Source organism: Dromiciops gliroides, chromosome 4 (assembly GCF_019393635.1).
Source record: "Dromiciops gliroides isolate mDroGli1 chromosome 4, mDroGli1.pri, whole genome shotgun sequence".
NCBI classification, from domain to species: domain Eukaryota; kingdom Metazoa; phylum Chordata; class Mammalia; order Microbiotheria; family Microbiotheriidae; genus Dromiciops; species Dromiciops gliroides.
This window is the reverse complement of record NC_057864.1, coordinates 460210256-460232369: the sequence shown is the minus strand read 5'-3', so window position 1 is coordinate 460232369 and position 22114 is coordinate 460210256. Positions and strand designations below refer to the sequence as shown.

Here is a 22114-nt window from a genome sequence, read left to right as displayed (position 1 = left end):
GTATCTTCTCACTCATTTCAGGAACGGCAGCGGATGTCGGACCGACTAGAAGACACCAGCCTCCGGCTCAAGGATGAGATGGATCTATACAAGCGCATGATGGACAAGCTGCGGCAGAACCGGATAGAGTACCACAAGGAGCGAGAGGCCACTCAAGAGGTGGGTCACCTGCATTCAGGATCGCCGTACGCTGGGGTCCAGTTAGTAGAGCATCACAATTTGACTGTGTGGTGTAAAGCATTAATTGTTATTTGAGGTTTTTTTGACCCTGTCTTTTGGCTAGAATTTTAAAAACCCCAGCGTGCACACTGATCTGGGACTCGGGTGTAGCGCCTCCTGCAAATGGCAGGGTGGCACCTCATGTCATCACCACTCACTGATGCCTACATGGGCCTGGCAAAATTATCATGACTGGAAGCCCAGTGAGGGCAGTCGTGTGACTGTCAGTCAGGGCTGCCAGCCAATTGGCTTGGGGCTATGTGTGGTCAGCCTGGGGTCTGCTGAGAAAAAGAAGGGAGGAGATTCACCATTCTAGCTTGAAGCTGGAAGGCGACAGGACGCAGCTGTGTGTGTTCTCAGCTGATTCGTGGGCGGTGGTGTTTAGTCAGGTTGTATCATTTCCCTTCCCCCATTTTATTTCCTTTCCCCTAATTCTACTGATCTTGCTTGTGTTTTTTAAGTTCATTCTTGTTAATAAATCCTGTTCTGTTTTTGAGGGAGGCTGTTGGTCTCCTTCCTTGCCCCAGTATTGCGGCGAGCCACTTAGCTAACACTCCCCAATTAAAAATTGGTCCCTACAGTTTGTCGGAGGCCCAGGCTCCCTGAGAAACCCATTTAGTAGAGACATCATGGTGTGGGCAGCTCGGGAGTCAGGAAAACCTGAATTGGAACCTCAGATACTTAACTAGTCACAAGTGGCACCCTGGGTACTTAACCTCTTTTTGCCTCAGTTTCTTCATCTGTAAAATGAGGGGTTGAACTAGAGGTCTCTTCCAGTTCTACCTCTGTGATCCAGCCCTATGAGGTAAGTTGTATAAGTTCCATGATCCCCATTTTTCAGGTAGGGGCATCGAGGCTAAGAGAAAATCCAGGTTCCATCCACCCCATGATGGAATATAAAGTCCTAGTAGGCAGGGACCTTGTTTTTGTCTTATGATGAAAGCTTTGTAGAGTGGAACACAGTAGGTGATTAATAAGTGCTCATTGCATTCAAATTAACTTTTACCTGTTTGGGCCTTCATTCCTACAGCTCATCGAGGACCTGAGGAAGGAGCTGGAGCACCTCCAACTCTACAAACTGGACTGTGAGCGGCCCGGCCGGGGACGAAGCTCTTCTTCCAGCATGAGCGAATTCAATGCCAGGGCCCGGGAAATTGAACTGGAACATGAGATCAAGCGGCTCAAGCAGGTGAGTCGGGGAGTGGGGAGGAGTGGGCCCTCGGTGGGGGTCCTCCCAGTGCGTCTTTTGCCTAGCATTTCTTTCCAAGGTAAAGAAGAGAGAGGAAGCAGTAGCTACATATAGTGGGAGCCAGGTTACTTTCAGTAGCATGTCTCGAGCCCCCACCAGAGTCTTGCACCAGGCAAAGTGACAGAAGGATAGGTGGATAGATAAAAAGATAAGCAAATGGATGGAGAGGTAGGTGGATAGATAGAGAGGTAGACGGATGGTGAAATAACTGAAGAGTAGATGACACATTTATCCAGTCAGGAAGCTTGAGGGAAGAGGCATCCTTAGGATGGGCAAGGCTACTAGTGAAGAGGGGTAGAACTAGGAGTTACTATAAGAGAAAAAATATATAAAAGGGAAAAAAGACAGCTCCTGCTTGGGCCTAGGAGTTATGTTAAAAATAAAAAAAGACTTAAAATCACTCATAAACTGTTTCTTATAGTGGAGAAAATTAAGAAAAAGGCAAACTGAGTGCCAAGGAACTAGTTGAAAGGAAGAACTGGCAACTGCTCACCTCATTTCTGTATCACTTTAAAGTTTACAAAGTACTCTAGAGAAAGGCAGTAAGAAAAATAGAAGATTTGGAATTGAGGACTTGAGTTTGAATTCTGACTCTTTCACTTAATAGCCAAGTGACCTTGGGCAAGTCACTTCCTCCGTTGGACTTCTGTTTCCTCCTCTGGCCTTGGTATGACCTCTTAGGCCCCATGAGGTAGGAGATTCGAGTATTCTTATCCCCATTTTTCAGGGTAGGAAACAAATTTCCATTTGCCCTATAGCTATTAAGTAGCTGAGCTGGGGGTTCAAACCTATCTCTTGGCTTTTGGTCCATTGCTGTCTGCTGCCCCAAAAGTCACCGTAGAATTGTGGAATGTTCAAGATCCCAGCCCATTGTACAGATGAGAAAACTGAGGCTTCAGAATGGGAGTGAAGATGAGGGGAGATGATTTACCCAAATTCTTATAGCAGGTTAGTGGCAGATTTGGGTAATATTCATTCCCCATGCCTTTCACTGATGTTGGCTGGGTACATGAGATCCTAAGTCTAAGCATGAAAGGGAAATCAGAGGCCACCTGGTCTCTTCTCTTCATTTTCTAAGATAAGACCTTGAGAAATGAAGCAATTTGCCCAGTCATGCAGGTAGTTAATTGGAATAATCAGAATTTGAATTTGGCTCTTGTGACTCCCAAGTACAGTATACTTTTCACTGTTCCACTCCAACCTCCTTAGTTGCCTAAGATTACAAATTACACAGAAGATGCCAATCTGCCTGGTATATGAAGTTTCCTCACCTGGGCCATTTTATACCAATGTCTAAGGTTCAGTCTATAGTCTCATCCCTACATAGGGAAATAAGGTGAATAAGATCATACATAGTTTGAATCTTGCCTTAGTTACTTACTAACTGTGATTCTGAGACAGCAACCTCCTCAGCCTCAATTCCTTCATCCATAAAATGGGTATAATAATAGTACCTAGGGGCAGCTAGGGGGCGCAGTGGGTAGAGCACCGGCTCTGGAGTCAGGAGGACCTGAGTTCAAATCCGGCCTCAGACACTTAACACTAGCTGTGTGACCCTGGGCAAGTCACTTAACCCCAATTGCCTCACTAAAACAAAACAAAACAAAACAAAGAAACAAAAAATAATAGTACCTAAACCTCATGGGGTGGTTGTCAGGGTCAAGTTAGGTAGTGTATATAAAATGCTTTGTAAACTTTAAAATTCTATGTAACAATTCATATAAAAATAACAATAATAATAAATGGAAGTTCATAGTTTTGTATAAAAGTTAATATATGAATATTAATAGATGTTAATAAAGTTCTATATAAAAGTTAATATACAAATATTAATACATAAAAGTTAACATATAAAGTTCTGTATAAGTTATATAAATATTTAGATGTTAATCCATAAAGTTCTGTAGAAAGTTAATGTAGAAATAATAATAAATAGAAGTTAATATATAAAGTTCTGTATAAAAGTTAGTGTAGAAATAATAATAAATAGAAGTTAATATATAAAGTTCTGTATAAAAGTTAGTGTAGAAATAATAATAAATAGAAGTTAATATATAAAGTTCTGTATAAAAGTTAATATAGAAATAATAAAAGTTAATAAAGTTCTATATAAAAGTTAATATATAAATATTAATAAATAAAAGTTAATATAAAGTTATGCATAAAAGCCTATTAAAATTGTTGTTACTGGCCTTAATTGTCACATGCAGTAATGAAAAAGAATCAACGTGGGAACTGGCCTCAAATTAGAACTATCTGGGTTCAAATCCTACCTGTGACATGTGCTGACCGTGTGACTCAGGACAAGATACTCTCTCTGAGCTCAGGTCCTCCTCTGTAAAAGGAAAGAGTTGGATTAGTTCACTGGCCTCTAACTGAAGTTGATATTTTCTTCATTATGCATTTGGGCATTGGACGTGATTCTGAGGGGGGGTCCCCTAGCTTCACTAGGCTGCCCAAGGGGTCCAGGGTGCAATAACAACAAAGAGCCCCTGTTCTGGAGAGAGCTTGGTTGGGAGACCGTAAATACGATTCCATGAACCTTCTGTTTTTGCACAGATGGTGGTTTTAGATGACTTCCCCAAAGCACAGCTGGGCACGTGTCCATGGTACACTGGGCACGTTCCTTGGCTCAGGCCTCTCTGCTCTGCCTCTGGACACAACCCTCCCTCTCCCTTACCCCCACCCCTTCCCTTCTCTTCCCACTCCATAGCATTACACTGAGCCAAGGCAGGGCTTCTGGCTCAAAAACTTGCTCCACCCATGCTGAGGCAAGCGACTCCAACAGCGTGGCCTAGAGTAAGGAGAGAGGAGGATAGTAGCCACTCTCTGTCAGGACCAGGGTTTGAACCCTGGGTTTCTAGACTCTCAGGCTGGCCCTCCAGCCACCATGCCATGTGACATAACCCTTTACTTCCCAGTCAAGTGCCTCGGCCCAGGCTGGAGCCCAAAGTGCCCATTCCCTTGGAACATGGAGTGGGGGGGAGGGGGGAACCTGTGATAAGGGTTTACTTTTCGTTGACCCCAGTTATTTCTCTTAGGAACTCTTTCCTCATTTCTGCCTCACGAATTCCCTCTCCTCCTGCAAGGCACATCTCAAAGGCCTCCTGATATTGGAAACCTTCCCTGGTCCCCTGAAAGGGCTAGTGACCTCCCTCCTTAGTTTACCTCATTTTAATTTGGTCTTTGTTCCTTCCCTGCTTGTGCATGAGGGCAAAAACTGTTTCCCTTTTGTCTCTGTATCATCAGTGCCTAGCACAGTGCATGACACATAGTAGGTGCTTTATGAAATATCACATCAGTTGATGGATTGAAAGTCCCCTCCCTCCAGTAGTATATAAATTTCTTGAGGACAGGGACTTTCATTTTTTTTTTTTTTTTGGCAGGGCAATTGGGGTTAAGTGACTTGCCCAGGGTCACACAGCTAGTAAGTGTTAAGTGTCTGAGGCTGGATTTGAACTCAGGTCCTCCTGAATCTAGGGCCGGTGCTTTATCCACTGCACCACCTAGCTGCCTCCAGGGACTTTCTTTTTAGTTGTTGAATCCCAAGCCCCAGCTCGGTTCTTGGCACATAGTAGGTGCTCACCACATGTTGATTGCTTAATCGACAACCTTTAATTCCTCTCTTTCCCTCATGATTTTTTTGGTTTTGTTTTGGTTTTTTTGACAGGAAAACCAGAAGCTTCGAGATCAGAATGATGACCTGAATGGGCAGATTTTAAGTCTCAGTCTTTATGAAGCAAAGAATCTCTTTGCCACTCAGACCAAGGCCCAGTCTTTGGCAGCAGAGATCGACTCGGCCTCCCGGGATGAGGTACGGACCGGCTTAGCCCTGTGAGCAGCCCCAGTGCTTTCCACTGGATCCTTAACAAACGCGTTTCTTTAAAAAGAAGAATAAAAGTAATTTCTAGGGGATCCATCAGCCACTGGAGTGGTTAGTGCTCTAATTCTGATCTAAGAGACCTTCCATGCCTGCAATAGGGACAGCGGTCAAGGCTGGCCGCTACCACACGTCGACAAGAAAACTCAAGTTCAAGTGATTCCGAGTCACGGGAGCATCGATGCAGAGTCAGGAGGGACCTTAGAGACCATCTTCAACCCTTCATTTTGCAGATGACGAAACCGAGGCCTGGGGAGATTCATAGGACAATAGATTTAGAGCTCAAAGGGACCAAGGAAGCCACCTTGTCCTTCAGTTTTGGGGATAGTGAAACTGAGGCTGGGAGAAGAGAGGCACTTGCCCAGGGTCACACAGTTAGAAAGTGTCAGAGGAGGGGCAGCTAGGTGGCACAGTGGATAGAGCACCGGCCCTGGAGTCAGGAGGACCTGAGTTCAAATCTGGCCTCAGACACTTGACATTTACTAGCTGTATGACCCTGGGCAAGTCACTTAACCCCATTGCCCCACAAAACACACACACACACACACACACACACACACAAGAAATTGTTAAAAAAAAAAAAGTGTCAGAGGTAGGATTTGAACCCAGATGCTCTTGTCTCCTAGTCAGCACCACAGTATATTTAACCTGAATTTTGATAAATAACTACAGGACTTTTATCTCTATCAATGTGCTCTATAAGTCTAGGGGATCACTGCCTTCTCTAAGTGTTGTTCTTTTCCTCTTAATGTTCCCCTTCATCCCCTGGGGTTTTTATTTTTATTTTTGGTTTTGGTTTTTTGGGGGGGTTTTGGGTTTTTTGTGGGGCAGTGGGGGTTAAGTGACTTGCCCAGGGTCACACAGCTAGTAAGTGTCAAGTGTCTGAGGCCGGATTTGAACTCGGGTCCTTCTGAATCCAGGGCCGGTGCTTTATCCACTGCGCCACCTAGCTGCCCCAATCCCCTGGGCTTTTGATAAATGCATTCTTCTTTGAAGTGTTGATTCAGAGTTGGATTTCTCTTTTACCCTTTGCCTGGGGAGGGGCTGAGACTACCATCCTCCTAGGTTTGGGATCTAAATAATGGTAATTATTAAAAGAATAAAAGGGTTTTTTAAATTTATTCAAAGATATCTTTGTTTTTTCATCACTGACTCCAGGGATCATTGTACTGAAACATCTTTTTTTCTTCTCCTGCCCTAAAACTGAAAAACAAGAGGCAGGCATCGCCCAACTGGCCTGGGCTACTAAGCTTGCCATGTCTCATGGCCTTGGACAATTCACTTAGTCTCACTATCCTTTAGTTTCCTCATCTGTAAAATGAAAGGATTGGACCACATGGCCTCTGAGGTGCTTTTTACCTCCAAATTTGCTCCCTCGGGCTCCCATGCCAGTAGCATATTATTGTGGTTTTTTTGTTTTTTGTTTTAGTGAGGCAATAGGAGTTAAGTGACTTGCCCAGGGTCACACAGCTAGTAAGTGTTAAGTGTCTGAGGCCAGATTTGAACTCAGGTTCTCCTGACTCCAGGGCCGATGCTCTATCCACTGTACCATCTAGCTGCCCCTCCAGTAGCATATTCTTAGCTCCAGTGACACTGTTTGATGTCACAGCAGGGATCCCTTTCAGGGCTAGAGACCTTTTTAGGTTCCTGAAGTAGAATTCTTATCCAAAAACCGCATTTCATGTTTTTGTTTTTGTTTTTTTAGACATAGGAGGACTTTTGACTCCTTTCCCCACTTTAAAAGGAAACTTCAGAGGGCAGCTAGGTGGCTCAGTGGATAAAGCACTGGCCCTGGATTCAGAAGAACCTGAGTTCAAATTCGGCCTCAGACACTTCACACTTATTAGCTGTGTGACCCTGGGCAAGTCACTTAACCCCCATTGCCCCACAAAAAAAAAAAGAAAGAAGGAAGGAAACTTCAGCCCACCTGATCAGTCCACTGTGACTCGGCCTATCTTTGTTGGATACCTGGTTTACTTCAGCTAGAGTCAGATGCCAGCCTGAACAGGGCTTTGCTTACAGAAGGCTGGGTTTTCATTGGGTGTCTCTTCTCTGTCCCTATCAGCTTATGGAAGCCCTCAAAGAACAAGAGGAGATCAACTACCGACTGAGACAGTACATGGACAAGATCATTCTTGCCATCCTGGACCACAACCCATCCATCCTGGAGATCAAAAACTGAGAGGAGATGTAAGGGTCGAGATGGGAGTGGGCCCGACAGAGAGCCTTGGGAGAGCAGCAGCCGCCCGACACCTGCACATGTCACTGGATTTAAGAGTCACTATTACTGTAAATGTCTATACATACAGCCGTGTGTGTGTGTGTGTGTGTGTGTGTGTGTGTGTGTGTAAAGGAAAATGAGTGTGTGTGAATGATATGAGGTTGATCCTTTAGTCACAGTGGTCTGCTTTGGTTAGCTTTTCATGCACTTTGTTGTACCTTTGCAGGGAAGAGGGTTGGCAGAGGGGATAGGAGGAAGTTATTATTATAACAATATAACTGGACACTTTTGTTTTAGGTATTGGATAATATGACTACCTCTGGGTGTGAGGGTTTTTTTTTTCACTATCTCTATTGTCGGAGGTGCCCCCTCACTTCCTACAGGATGGGGAACAAAACAATGACTTTTCCAGTAACTTGAATACCTAGCAGCCTTGTGATTAGGATTAGCTTGATACCATTCTCCCTTTTGGCACACCCTGCCAGGGCACAGATATTTGGGCCATGAAGGAAAACGTGGTCTTAGATTAGAAAGTCAACTGCTTCATATCTTTGGTGTGTTTGTGGGTAGAGGGTTTATGACTAACTTAATTATTTGTTGACAGAGTGGTATGTCACTTAATGTCTACCTCCTCCATTTCACACACCGTTTATAATGATTGGTGGCTGGTTCTAGGTTCGTGTATGAATGGCTTTGGGTGTCACAAGCATTAAGCAGCTGTTTCTACAACTTAACCCCAATTTTCAGGGGACTTAGAATTCAAGCTGTTTAATTTCTTTCTGGGTGGGCTCTTGGCCTTTATTTTTTAAGGTTTCCCTTGCACTCTGACATTCCTACTACCTCCTCCTTTGTTTCTGTGTTTGTGTGTATGCGTTGTGTATATGTGAATGTGTGTTGGTTATTTATGAAAATGAAGATGCTTAATTCTGTTTGCTAGGGAGTAGCGGGGGATGGTGGAGGTGTAAGTCACTTAGAATTGAACCGAAGGCTCATTTTGGGGTTGACAAGGGTTTTATCCCCAGCAGCTTTTACCCTCCCCCACCCCCATCACCTTCCATCCCTGGACATTTGAATGGATAGCCCATGGGCCATGGCTGTGTGGGGGCTGAAACTAACATCTTCGGAGGTTTGGGATCTAACCAAGAGGGGCTTGCTTGCCCTTTTTTTTAAGTCCAACCCACTGTGGCCTGGCATAGTGGATCTATGTCTGTAATCTCAGCTATCTAGGAGGCAGAGGCTGGCAGATCTCTCCAGCTGGGGAGTTCTGAGTTGCAGTGTGCTAAGAGTCCACTGTCTGCACCACACCCAACATAAATATGGTGAGCCTCTGGGAATGGGGGCCACCAGGCTTCCTAAGGAAGGGCAAACTGGCCCAAGTGAGAAACTGACTTGATTATTGATCAGTAGTAGGATTGGACCTATGAGGAGCCCCTGCACTTCCAATCTAAGCTAGATAGAAAAGACCCATTTTTTTAAAGCCCTACTGGGTGTACCCAGCACAGTCCTGAAGTTGGGCTGACTCCTATGGGGTGTGGGGTTTTGCCATCAAAGGCATTGGATACAAAGTCAGAGTCCTACACACTCAGCTAGGACATGAAGTTCTTTTGTTCTGAATATTCAAACAGCCCTTTGTTACCTGCACTGAGGAGAAAGACTGAGGTTGTCTGTGGGACATGAGAACTCAGATTGACTTTCATCATTCTCCTGACACTTGGTGGGGGACTCGCACTAAGAGTCTTTTATGTACACTCATGTAGAAATGGAGCTCTTTGGAAGTCTTCCTTTCCCCATCCCTGATATCTTTACATTTGTCTTGAATGTTTATGTCCCTTTGTAATGTGTTTCCCCATTTCCCTTAATCCAGAAATATATATCTCTTTATTTTTTTCCCTCCAGTTTCTTGTTTTCTTCAGCACTGTCATGTATAAAGGAACGTCTGGGCATGTTGGAGAAGGGGATGTAGAGGGATCATAATGAAATTGAGGGGGGAGTCATTGATGAAGCAAAAAAAAAAAATGTAGTGGGAATGTTGGTTTGTTTGGTTTGGTTTTTTTTTTCTCCCTCATCTAAAAATTGGTTCTGTGAAAGCAGCCACTGGAGCCGGACTTTGCCCTCACACAAGATCTTGGCAGTCATATAAGCTGAGTTTTTCCCTAACCAGGGAGACTGACAAAAAAGCAACTGTTGTTTTATGTAGGGAATGATGAATTAGCCTCCAACACGTACAGGCCACGTGACCCTGGGCAAATTCCCAGGAAACTCACAAGGACTGAAGTGACTGAGTGTGGGCATCTCTCTGCATCGGTAGAGGGAGTTTTCTCCCGGAGTTCCCTAGAGCAGTGACATCACAGATCCATTCCAAAAAGAATTAGCCACTCAAATCATATTGACCTGTTTGTTACTAGCCAGTGGGTGATCGATCTTCTGAGGATTCTCAAAGTCCTCAGAAAAGTCATTTCCATGGGGCCCACCTGGGTATGAGGTACTACTCCGTAGGAAATCCAGTAATGGAAATGGGCATGAAGAGGAGGTTAGATGTTAAGGGGAGAGGATCTGGGAAAAGGAAATGGAATGAATGGAGCAGAAGAGGCTAGGGGAACAAAGCCAGAAAGTGAGTGGGAAGGGGGGCAGAAATCTAAAAAACAAAGCTCCAGGGATGACAATTGTATCTGAATTCAGCTACAAATGAAAGCAAATGAAAGAAAAAAAGGCCAAGAACTCTAGCACTTTGAGGCCTGCCTAGTGATCCTCCATTGAAAGAGGTTGAGAAGAAAGGGTTTTTAAAAATGTCAATCGACATCTTTTGTTTTTTGTTTTTCTTTTTGTGTTTGTTTTGATGGCAGCAAGTACGGTATGTATTGTGTTCTGCCCCACCCCCTTCTGGGTCAGCCTCAAGGGGGGACACCTAGAAAAATTGTCAGATTCCTGAGCTGCCTTTAGCATATGGATGAATTTGTGCCTGGTGCAAAGAGGATCCATCCTTGTAAACAAACATAAGCCAACATGAGTCCTGGAAATTTTCTTGCCCCTCCCCCCCCCCCCACCCCTCTTCTAGGAAGCACCTGGGCTAGTCTAGCGCCCTCTGCTGTTTCTTTGCTCCTTTTTTTTTTTTTATACAAAGTATCAGGTGCTGCTTTCCTTAGGTTGGTGTTTACACAGCTGTTCCAAGGAGAAAATGTTCTTGAGAGCAGAGAGGCCAAATACTAGTGTGTTCGTGTGTGTTCTCTCTCTCTCTCTCTCTCTCTCTCTCTCCCTCTCTCTCTCTCTCCCTCTCTCTCTCCCTCTCCCCCCACCTGGTTTAAAGGATCAAGTCCCATGTAACACTTATTTAAAATTAAGTTCAGTGTAGGTTTAAATTTTTTTTCACTTTTATAATCAATTGTTGAGGTCTTTTAAAAATACTTTTAAAGGTCATCAGAAATAAGGGTGATTAAGGTGACCTGCTTCATTCAGCCCAGTGGACCAACAAATCTCGTTGTTCAGACATCTGTTCAGAAATCGAACCTTGAGGCAACTCTGTGTGTGTGTGTGTGTGTGTGTGTGTGTGTGTGTGTGTTTAATCTCTGAGTGGAGGAAGGAGGGAAATAAAAGAAATAAATAGGATGCCATTTTATCTGTAATGTTGTTACATCTTTTTCTCCTTTTAGGTTAGGAAGTAAAATCTTTTCATTTAGAGATTTATCTCCATATCTACCTTAAGACCTTCCTTCCCACTCCTGCATCCTGGGGCAAAGAATAAAGGCAGCCATCCTAGATGGAAATGCATATGATCATCATTTTAGAACTGGGAGAGACCTTTGGAAGGCCATCTAGTCCAACCTCCTAATTTTACAGATGAGGAAACTGAGGCACTAAAGAGAGGAAGTGACTTGCCCAGGGTCAGACAGTATGTGGTAAAGGCAGGCTATGAAAAACTTGCCTGGTATCAGCCCTATAGTTTGATTGTCTTTTGTATGGAATGTGGGGGGAAAGCAAGCATTAAGATAAGGTGGTGAAAGCATGGAAAGAAAGCAACTTCTCTTGTTATTGTCTGGATCCTATTTTTTTTTTTTTGGTGAGTATTAGAAAGTTCTGGGGAAAACAAAGGGGACTTTACAATTCCCTGAGAAGGAGAGGTTTGAATGGGAAGGTTTCTGTAGCCTCTTCTAGTTTCTAGTCTAGGATTCTGTAACTGCACTCTAGTCGGTGCTGGATGCCTGGCAGGGAGCCAGGGAGCCAGGGGGAATGTAAGAAGTCAGGAAGTGGTATCCTGCACCTAACGATAATGACATAATGTCCCCTAAGGTTTGCAAAGTGCTTTATGTATATTAATCGTGTTTGACCCTCACAAAAAACACCCTGTGGAGTAGATACTATTATCAACCCCATTTTACAGTTGAGGAAACTGAGGCTTAGAGAAGTTCAGGTCACAAAGGTAGTTAAGTATTTGAGGCAGGACCCAAACCCAGGTTTTCCTAATTACATGTTCAGCACTCCAGCCACTTCACTTGCTAAGTGACCTAGGGAAAGTCATTTCTGTGGATCTAACTTTCTTCCTTGTGGAAAAAGGGGGCATGTGGGGTTGGACTAGATCAAAAGATCAACAAGCATTTGTGTCAGGTACCATGTAAGATGCTGGGAATGGATGCAGACAAAAGTGAGAGTTTCACTTCTCCAATTTTCATTCCAGTGGGGGTGGGGATTTACATAAGTTTCTCACTGAGTGTTCCCTTTCCTCTTTTGCTTCAGCACAAGGGTTCTGATGGGGCTCAGGGGAGGTGTATTCTACCTGAAATCCTTCTGGCTGGCCAGGACTCCCCCTGGTGGTTGTAGAGTAAGTTGTTCATGGGCATCCTGGCTAGTCTCTCCATCAGACGCCAGCAGCCCCATCTTTTAGCCCAGACATAGGCCGATTGCCTGTTTTTTGCCAGAGGTGAAATGAGAAATCCATGACTGCTTTTAGCTTCACTGAAGGAAATGTAGAAACAGCTGCGGCTCTTGTAGACACCTGCCCCAACTGCAAGATGGGCTGTGGGAGATGAGTGATGGGGTCCTCCCAGTACCAATCCTGGGTGATCCTTGGGTGTGGTCTTTTAGGTCTGTCCAGTTCTAACAGGCACTGTGGAGTGGGGCAGGGCTTCATAACCTGGGGTCCAGTGACTCCTCCCCACCCCTAACCCCTCAGTGTTGTCAAGGAGTCTGTGAACTTAGGTGGGAAAAAACTTACATCTTTATTTCTATTTTCTTCTAACTGAAGTTTACTTCAATTATGAAGGTCGGCAAGAAACATTATTCTGAGGAGTCTTTACCAGACTGTCATTGGGGTCCAGGACAGACAAGGTTAAGAACCTGGACAGAGAGCTGGCCTCAAATCCAGGGAAAATTGGGTTCACCTCTGATATTGTGTGGTCCTAGATAAGTCATTTAACCTCATCAGTGCTATAGGCCTGTGGTGTCAGACTCAGAAATAGGAGCCATTAATCCATATATAAAGATCCCTGTGGGCAGCTTGACTGGTTTTAAAATGTAATCTTTTATGTATCGTATTTTTATTTATTTTGGGAAATATTTTCCAATGACATTTTAATCTGGTTTGAGCCACACTTGGAATGTTTTAGGCCACGGGCTGTGTGATTGACACCTCTGCTCTAGGTGGCTATCCTAGACTCCGAACCTGCACTGGGGGGAGGGAATTTCTTCACCTGGAAGTTCTTTATATCAATGCATTTGAAATCAGAGGTCTAGTCCCTATCCCTATCTGAACCAGTCCTAACAACTTTATGAATTTATTATTTCCTTTTTTACTCCCAGCCAAAGGTAGACTTGTCACATTGATATCATCAGCTACCTAGGAAACAATACAAATCAGAGGCAAGTCTGTTTTTTCATGGATTGTGCACCCATGACCTTTTTTAAAATAGCTTTAGAAAAAGTTGGCATAGCTCTCTAAGGAATTAATGAAATTCTAGAAAGTTTCGGGTTGTGGCGTATTGTGTGTGTGTGTGTGTGTGTGTGTGTTAATGGACAGTGTTTTAACTTCGGCATTAACCATGCTGGAGTAAGCTAAGCCTCAAGGATTCCTGTGAGACTGATCCTTGCTCCCTGTTAACGATGACACAAGTTAAATGGGCTATTCATAAAGGATTAGTCAAGTTTCCTACACTACCTCACACCCATTAGTCTCTTCCCCCTGAGTGTGGTTTCATTTGCCCAAATGATTAGGGAATCTCCTTGGGAAATGTTAGGACTTCCCAGATGCATTTAGGCTGGTGCCCAGGACAGTTTGTCAAGGCATAAACAAAGGGGAAACTGAGTCAGCAGGCAAAGGGGAAACGATGCACAATGTGGATTTGGAGGTAGGGAACCTGGGCTTATAGATGGGGCAGCTAGGTGGCACCATAGTGCATAGAGCACTCAGCCTGGAGTCAGGAAGACTCATCTTCCCGAGCTGTGTGACCCTGGGCAAGTCACTTAACCCTGTTGGCTTCACTTTCCTCATCTGTAAAATAAGCTGGAGAAGGAAATGGTAAACCGTTCCAGTCTCTTTGCCAAAAAAACTCCAAATGGGATCACAGAAGGTTGAACATGAGTTTTCCTGATTTTCCCCCCAAGATGGCAGCAATAAATCTATAGGTTGTTAAGAGTATAGATGTAAATGATGATTGAGTTAGGAGAATATTTGGGTTTTATGGGATTGGGCTTGGGGGAGATATTATTAGGTATAGCAAAATCAGAAAATAACTAGGGGTTTAACCGGGTCAGGAGTCCAAAAACTAGAAAAGATTGAGGGGAGACTCTGGATCAGGGTTGTCTGTTATAATTGTGTCCAGAATGAGAGTTGATTTACATCTGAGGTCTACAGTAACAAACACTGGTTTGGAGCCATGTAAATGAGTTAATGGTTGAAGGAACTTCCATCCGTTGGGCATTGGTGCTAAGTATCTCCTTTCTCTGCCTTTTCTCCTTGACCCTTGACATCTCTTTGGGAATCGGGAAACCTTCTGGGTAACTCATGTTGGTAATGCACTGTAGGAAATGTGAGGTTTTGATTCTGGGACCCAGCTGGGAGTCCAGACGAGTGATTAAGACAGATCTACTTTAGAATGATTCCTGCCTTTTCCAAGCTTGAGAAAACGGGAAATAATTGGGGTTGTGGGGTGGTACTCCCCCCAGAGGTCAACTGGACAAAGCATGCTGATGGAGGAATCATTATTCATGATTTCCATTGGTGGGAAGCTATACCCTCCCTGAGCCCGAGCCCTTAACTATGAGGTATAGTAGCAGCCTCTCCTGATGGACTAGTGAGCTGGACTGGAATAGAACAGAGGGCTGATGCTAGTTGGATAGCCATCTTCCTATTCCACGCCCCCCCAATACTAATTGGCTTTGGGACACCCACTTCCTGAGATCAAACACTAACTCACTGCGTGACCTCAGGCAGGTCACTCGCCTTGGCTAGGCCTCAGTTGCCATTTCTGAAGAATGACCAGAATGGATTAGAGGGACCTTCCTGCCCTGATGTTTCTGCAGTTACATGATTCACACAGACTAGCAGAGTGACAAAAACTCAGACTTTAGAGAAGTGGAAAACCCGTTGGGGAAGGGACTGAACCCTGTTCCTTTTCAGACCTTTCTGCCCCAAGGCTGCTGCTTAAATGAGGAAACTAGGGAGCTGAGGAACAAGTCAAAATGACTTTTGAGAGAAGCTTGTTTCTACCAAGCCTAGACCTTTAATGGGATGTGGCCACACTGTATGCACACAACTTGGTTTCCTACATCAAGGGCGCACTTCTCTGTTAAACATGCATGGGATTTGGAGTTAGGGGTTTTTTTTTTTTTGCTTTTTTTCCCCCTTCCAAACTTAGATGTACATGGATGTAAGCCTTCAAATCTCTCTCTGGCTCTGATTTTCCAGGGAGCAGGAAGTTACATTCCGAAGCTTTCCGTGTTGCACTCACGGTGGGCTTGAAATACTGTTTGCACTTGAATGAATTTTCCTAGAAACTGCATTGTGGGACCATTTGCTTTTCTTCTTTTTCTTTTCTTCTTTTTTGCTGTGTTGCCCAGGTCATATGGATCTCTTGTTTGCATGTGTCAGAGGTCTTCTGGATGCGTGCCTTTCCTTCACTGTCCTGACTGTACAGAAATTTTCACATTTACCTGTAATTTGGGGTACTTTTTAAAGAAAACTCATTTGTCCTATGTAATCTGGCCCTGGCTTCCCTCTCCCATGACCTGTAAATGTATAAATACAATGGACTGTATTTGAATTTCATGGACTTTGTGGAGATGTAAAGAAAATAAATATTCATGGACAGGTCTACACCTGCTCTCATACTTCTCCAAAAGATTCAGGCCCTTAAGTTACTTTCCACTTAGCAATGAACACTTGATCATTTTGTACAGATTATTATTATTCTCATTATTTTGGAAAGATTAGGGAAACAGAACTATTTAGCCCTTCTTTGATTGTCCTGCACATCCTATTTTAGAAGTCTTGTATCTGAGAAAACAGTTACTCTTGTAAAACTACTGCCCATGGAATCCCAGTAACATAGTTGAGGAAGGAACGGGGTTTGCAAATACTGCTGTCACATTACAGATTCCTGATAGGTTTTGTTGGGTTAGCTTCAAACAGTTGCACGGGATTATTGGAAGAGGAACAGTTTCTGTCTGGCTGTTTCCCTTTAAAACCAGGGGTAAAACGAGGGTAGTTGCCCAGGTATCACTAAGCAGGAGCCTAGCTCCTGTGAATGTGGTGGTTTGTTTCACTAAGCCGAACGGAGTCTAATAGATCCTGCTCGATGAGTGCAATTTTAAACTTTTCAATTACTTTTGATCAAGTAATAGTTCAAATCATGTGGTTTTTAGGTGGTTCGCTGAAAAGACCCTCCCAGACAAACCAATCATCTCTTTTGTTTCTAAGATGTGGGCAGCTAATAACCACCTTTCCTTCGTGCCCGGTTTTTTCCTGTCTCCTCCTCCTGCAACCCAGGAAAAGAGAAGAGATTTGGCCTCCTGTTCCAATGCAAAATTTACATATGTAGTCATCTAAAAAAAAGATTAGAGTTAAAATTCTGCCTTGAACAAAATAGAATTCACTGCAATGACCTTAATCTGGAAACTTGTCCCAAGCCATTGGGGGTGGGACTGATGCTGGGACTTTATGGTAAGAGAGACCCCTGGGGCAGAGAGCCAGGTATACACTCTCCTCCTGTCCCTGGGTTCCTCTGACAAAATCATGTAACCTAGGGGAGGAGGTGGGCAGGATTGGTGCTACCTTCTCTCTGTGTCCCAGTATCTCTGTAACTTCTGGCTGTATTTTACTCTGAAAGGAAAGGGCTCTTGCTGATATTGGGTGAGCCCCTTCCAGGGAACTGTAATGTTGTATAGACAAAGGTGTAAATAAACGATTTGCTTTTCTTGCCTGACTCAGAGTGTCTCTTTAACATTGGGGGGGGGGGGGAACTGAATCTACAGCAAGAGGAGAGGGGAACCATGGATGTAAACCAATAATTTTCAAAAGGAAAAACAGTTGAAAAAATACTCAATCTCATGAATAACCAAAGAGATGAAAATGAAAAAAACTTAAGGTATTGCCTTGCTTATCAAATTAGTAAAAATAATTAAATGCACAGAAACTCAGTACTGGTGGACTTGTGAAAAACTGATGAAGAACCTGATCATTCATTGCTTGTGGAATTGCCAACTTACAGAATCTTTTTAGATAAGTCTAGCAGTTCACAGTAAAAGTTAGGAAAAGAATTATGGCCTTTGAACTAATAATTGTATTGTTGGGACTATAAAGAGCAAGACAAAAGGGCTATCAGTTCAAAGATTTTTATGACATCATTAGTTCTAATCCCCACCCCCAAAACAACAAAGAAACAAACCCTAGAAGTAATCTGATTAGCCAACAAGAATTGGAAGTGAAATAAATTGTGGTACATTAGCAAAGATTTTTGTATCATCACTTCTAATTCTAAAACAAATATATAAACAAACAAGAAACAATTTAAATGTCCCTCAATAGGGAAATAATTACATAAATTATGGCATGGTGGTCAAAAGACTTCTAAGCATCATTTCTGAATTCTTAAAAACAACCAGAAGCAATGCAAATGTCTTTCAAGGGGGGCATGATTAAATAAATTGTGAAGCATAAATGTTTTGGTACTATAATGCAATTAAAATAAGAAATGAGGAATAGAATTATGGAATTATGAAATAGTACAAAGTAAAAATAAGCAGAATATACACTAAAGTCTTATGAGTGAAAAAGGAAATGAATGGGTGAAGAAAGAATTCTTTTTTTTCTTTTTTTTTTAGTGAGGCAATTGGGGTTAAGTGACTTGCCCAGGGTCACACATCTAGTAAGTGTTAAGTGTCTGAGGCTGGATTTGAACTCAGGTACTCCTGACTCCAGGGCCTGTGCTCTATCCACTGTGCCACCTAGCTGCCCCGAAGAAAGAATTCTAATGGAGACTTTGAGGGGGTGATGATGTTAGGACATTTCACGTGCTGAAATGCACTTACTTGAATCTAAACATCTCCAGTACAATTCTTTGAGGTTCTGTGTATGAGGCTCTAAAAAATATTGTTTATGGTGAACCCAGTTTAATCAACCTGTTCTTTCCCACCTCTGTTCTTGAAGGGATAACTCCCCACCCCTTTGGGCCAGGGAGTTCAGCTAACCCTGTCCCATGCCTTTGAGCAGTATGCCTGTCCTATTGAGGTTGTTTACAGGGATGGACATAGATTCTTTCTGGGATCATGATAATCTCTCCCATCATTTAAGGTTTTATAATCACAGCAATAATTCCATGTTTCAATAATGCTGTTAAGGTTTTTGCAAAAGGTTTTACAAAATGTTTTCCTTGCAAAAACTCTGTGGTTGGTAGTGTAAATATTACAATAGTCATGTTCTTTGGTTAAAATCTAGCCTCAGACACTTAGGTGACTCTGTGGAAGTCACTTTACCCTATTTGCATCAGTTTCCTCATCTGTAAAATGACCTGGAGAAGGAAATGGCCAATCACTACAGTATCTTTGCCAGAAAAACTCCAAAGGGAGTCACAAAGAGTTGGACATGACTGAACAATGAGAGAATGAAGCAGTTCAGCTAGTTGGGTCTATAAGGATTTGTTCCATTTCCAACCTAAGATCATAGGGCATCCCTTAGCTATTCCCAGGTTCAGCCCATTTGGGGTTTGCATTCCAAACCCCCATCCCGATGTTTTACCATATTGCTTGTCTATATTGATGAAGTCAAGTCCAATAGCAAAGCATTTAATTAAGGCACAAAACAATTGTAAATAAAGGAAGCCAGAGATCAAACATTTTCTAAACCCATACACAAAGATTACAATCTCTTATAACTCCAGAGGAATAATATAATTGCCCTTTGATACCTTCATCTTCTTAGCATAATGGGAGGGCACAGTCATTAAGATTATCATTCTACTGGTGGACACTTAGAGTGTGGTGCGATCTACCTTTTAGAGTGCCTTTTCTGGGATTCCTGTTGGGGGAGAGTGGAGAAAGACTGAAAGATGTCTTAGTTCTGAAGTCATCGTGGTCCAAATAAAGTATTCAGATTCAGGGGCCAAGCCACTCCACCTCTCTCTCTCTCTCTCTCTCTCTCTCTCTCTCTCTCTCTCTCTCTCTCTCTCTCTCTCTCTCTCTCTCTCTCTCTCTCTCTCCCTCTCTCCCACTCTAACTTCACTTCCACATTTACATCCATTCTACTGATTTTTAAATTTTCTGTCTTACAGAGTACTCCCCAACTAGAGTTTTTGACTGGTGATGTTGCTACACTGTAGCGATACACACAAGCCAAGTCAATATAATCTGCCCAATAATCTCGCAAAGGCATTGATCAGACCAAGTCACTCCCCTGCTCAAGTACTACCAGGTGCTCCCTATTGTCTGTACTATAAAAATAAGCTTTGATTGGCCTTTTCCAATCTGACTCTAACCTACCTTTTCAGACATTTCACATCACTCCACTCGCTTTTAAATAGCCAAACTGGAGAGCTCTTCTCCAAATGCAGTACCCCATCTCCCTTCTTGGTGCTTAGAATGGGTTCTGCTTTTCAGAATCCTTATGTGCCTTCTAGCCCCAAATCTAAGTGTCCCTTCTTCTCCCAAGCTTCCCTTAATCTTCCCAGTCGTAAGAACTTTCTCTCATCATGTTACCTTGGATTTACAGACCTATATCTAGGCTGCGTTTCTCCAATTAGAATGTAAACTCTTTGAGGGTGGGACTGTTTTGTATTTGCCTTTGGGTCTCTAGCACTTAACACAGGGCTTGGCACATTATCATTTATTAAACACTTTATGCTGATTTACCAATGTGGATACAAAGAAAGGCAAAACCAACCATAGCATCTTAGATTTAGGTCTGGAAAGTAGGTTAGAGGTCATCTGGCCCAACTCTTGCTGCACAGCTGTGGAACCAGAGGCCTGAAGTGACTCACCCAGGGTCACACATCCAGCATGTTTCAAAGGTAGGACTTGAATACAGGCCTTCCTGCCCAGCTCTGAATCCACTAGGCCACACCCTTTCTTGATAAATGTCTCTCTTTTTTTTTTTTTCCCTCTGGGGAAATCCTTAAAGTCTAATCTCAATGAAGGATTCAATCAAAACTATTAAATGCTCACTTACATTTGAACTTGGTCCTGGTATTAATAATTATGATAATAAATTATATTTATGGTTAAGTGACTTGCCCAAGGTCACACAGCTAGTAAGTATCAAGTGTCTGAGGCCAGATTTGAACTCAGGTCCTTCTGACTCCAGGGCAGGTGCTCTATCCACTGCTCCACTTAGCTGCTCCTACTCTTTTATCTTTTAAATTTCATTTAATTTTAAAATAAACTTTACAGTAAATCTACTTTGTTTCTATCTTTTAAATTTATTTTTTTAAACTAAAAATCTATTTCCTCTCCCTCTCCCCTCCCATGGGAAAAAAAAGACAAAATTCTTGTAACACATGAATAGTCAAGCAAAACAAACACTAATTGGCCGTGTCCAAAAAATATCTGTTTTCTGCACTCTGAATCCATCATCTTTCTGTAAGGAGGTGGAAAGGGACCTTCGAGGTGACTTGGCCAAGGTCACACAAGGAATGAGCATCCAGTGTAGGCTGACTCCAGAACCACGGAGAGCTCTTTCCATTGTACTTTGATTTCTCTGGCTCAGCTTTTGAGCTGTGTAGAGATTCCTTCCATCCCCCATGCCCGTTGGGAACACAGGACTGGTACATATTTACTAGTTTGGGATGATTAAAAACACAGCGTCAAAATCAATTTGGACCCCTAACAGGAAAACAGCTGGCACCTGGCCAGGAGCTAGCAAAGCGGGAGACACAAACTTGAAGTTGTGGGTTGGGAGCTGACAGCGATCTGGCCCCCGCTAATACTTGCAAACAGCCCCTTGGAGCCCGGGCCTTGGGAGGTGGGGAAGCAGTGGGTGGTGGGTGGCTCTCTCTGTTGAGTCTCAGTGTGCAGATGAGTCGCCAGCCTGTGGAATTGCCTGCTCAACATAATGTCTTTGCATGGCTGTCACATTCGTGGAAGTCTCGATCTTGAAATGGGCGTAACTTTGGAAATATCTACTCCAACCCTCTCATTTTTCAGATGAGGGGATTGATGCCCCAGAGGCGATTGAACTTTCTCAAGGTCACACAGGTTTCCACTTTCTGGGTCCTTGGGGACGGAGAGAATCCAAACCGAATTAAGGGGAAAAATGTCCCCTAAACCAAGAGGGGCAACCTCTTACTTCTGCCGATCCTAAAGGTAAAACTAGGGGCAGCTGCCGGCCCTGGATTCAGGAGTACCTGAGTTCAAATCCGGACTCAGACACTTTACACTTACTAGCTGTGTGACCCCGGGCAAGTCACTTAACCCCCATTGCCCCGCAAAAAAAAAAAAAAGGTAAAACTATCAGTAAAATGGGTGTTGGAGGTGAGTTCCTCCAGCATCCACCTCCATCTGCTCTCTAGACGGAGTTCTTGACCAAAGATGGGGAGTAGAAGATAAGAACACCCTAAGTGAGCACCACACATGGAAAATTGGGACCCAGTAATAATAGCTAGTCTTTAGAAAGACTGTACAAAGCAAAGCATTTTACTGCATCTCACTTTCTGCATAGTATCTCATTTGGTCCTTGAAACAACCCCCAAGTACTAGGGTTATTACTATTTTACAACTAAGGAAACTGAGTTTGAGAGGTTGCCCAGAGTGTCTGAGGCAGGATTTGAACTCTGGATTCCCTGACTTCAAATCTGCTAGCTAACGGAGAAATGGAAATTTGAGGGTAATTGCTGGAGGTGGAAGGAAAGGCCCCAATATCAGAACTCTGGAGTTAATAGGCTTCATTGTGTTAATAGGCTTCTCCTGTTAATAAAGGGTGAAGGCGAGGGTGGTCTGGAACCTGGATTGGAGCTCTGAGTCAAGAGATATGAGAAAATTCACCCAAGTGAGCCAGGGCTGGGAGAGTCCGTGATACAAGGGTTATACATGGAATAAGAACTATGTGTGACAACCTAAGGGCATCCCCCCT

At 43.4% G+C, this 22114-nt stretch overlaps 1 protein-coding gene across 2 annotated transcripts in view; it reads left to right on the top strand.

Annotated features, from left to right (window-relative positions):
* The window catches only part of RAB11FIP4 (RAB11 family interacting protein 4), a 173676-nt gene extending 165644 nt beyond the window's left edge, over window positions 1-8032 (top strand). For both annotated transcript variants that reach the window (XM_044000326.1, XM_044000327.1), the window contains 4 exons: window positions 22-159; window positions 1250-1408; window positions 5139-5282; window positions 7414-8032. In XM_044000326.1, the coding sequence (XP_043856261.1) occupies window positions 22-159; window positions 1250-1408; window positions 5139-5282; window positions 7414-7530 (558 nt within the window). In that variant the 3' untranslated portion in view covers window positions 7531-8032. The remainder of the gene's footprint in view (window positions 1-21; window positions 160-1249; window positions 1409-5138; window positions 5283-7413) is intronic.
* The last annotated feature ends 14082 nt before the right edge of the window (window positions 8033-22114 follow it).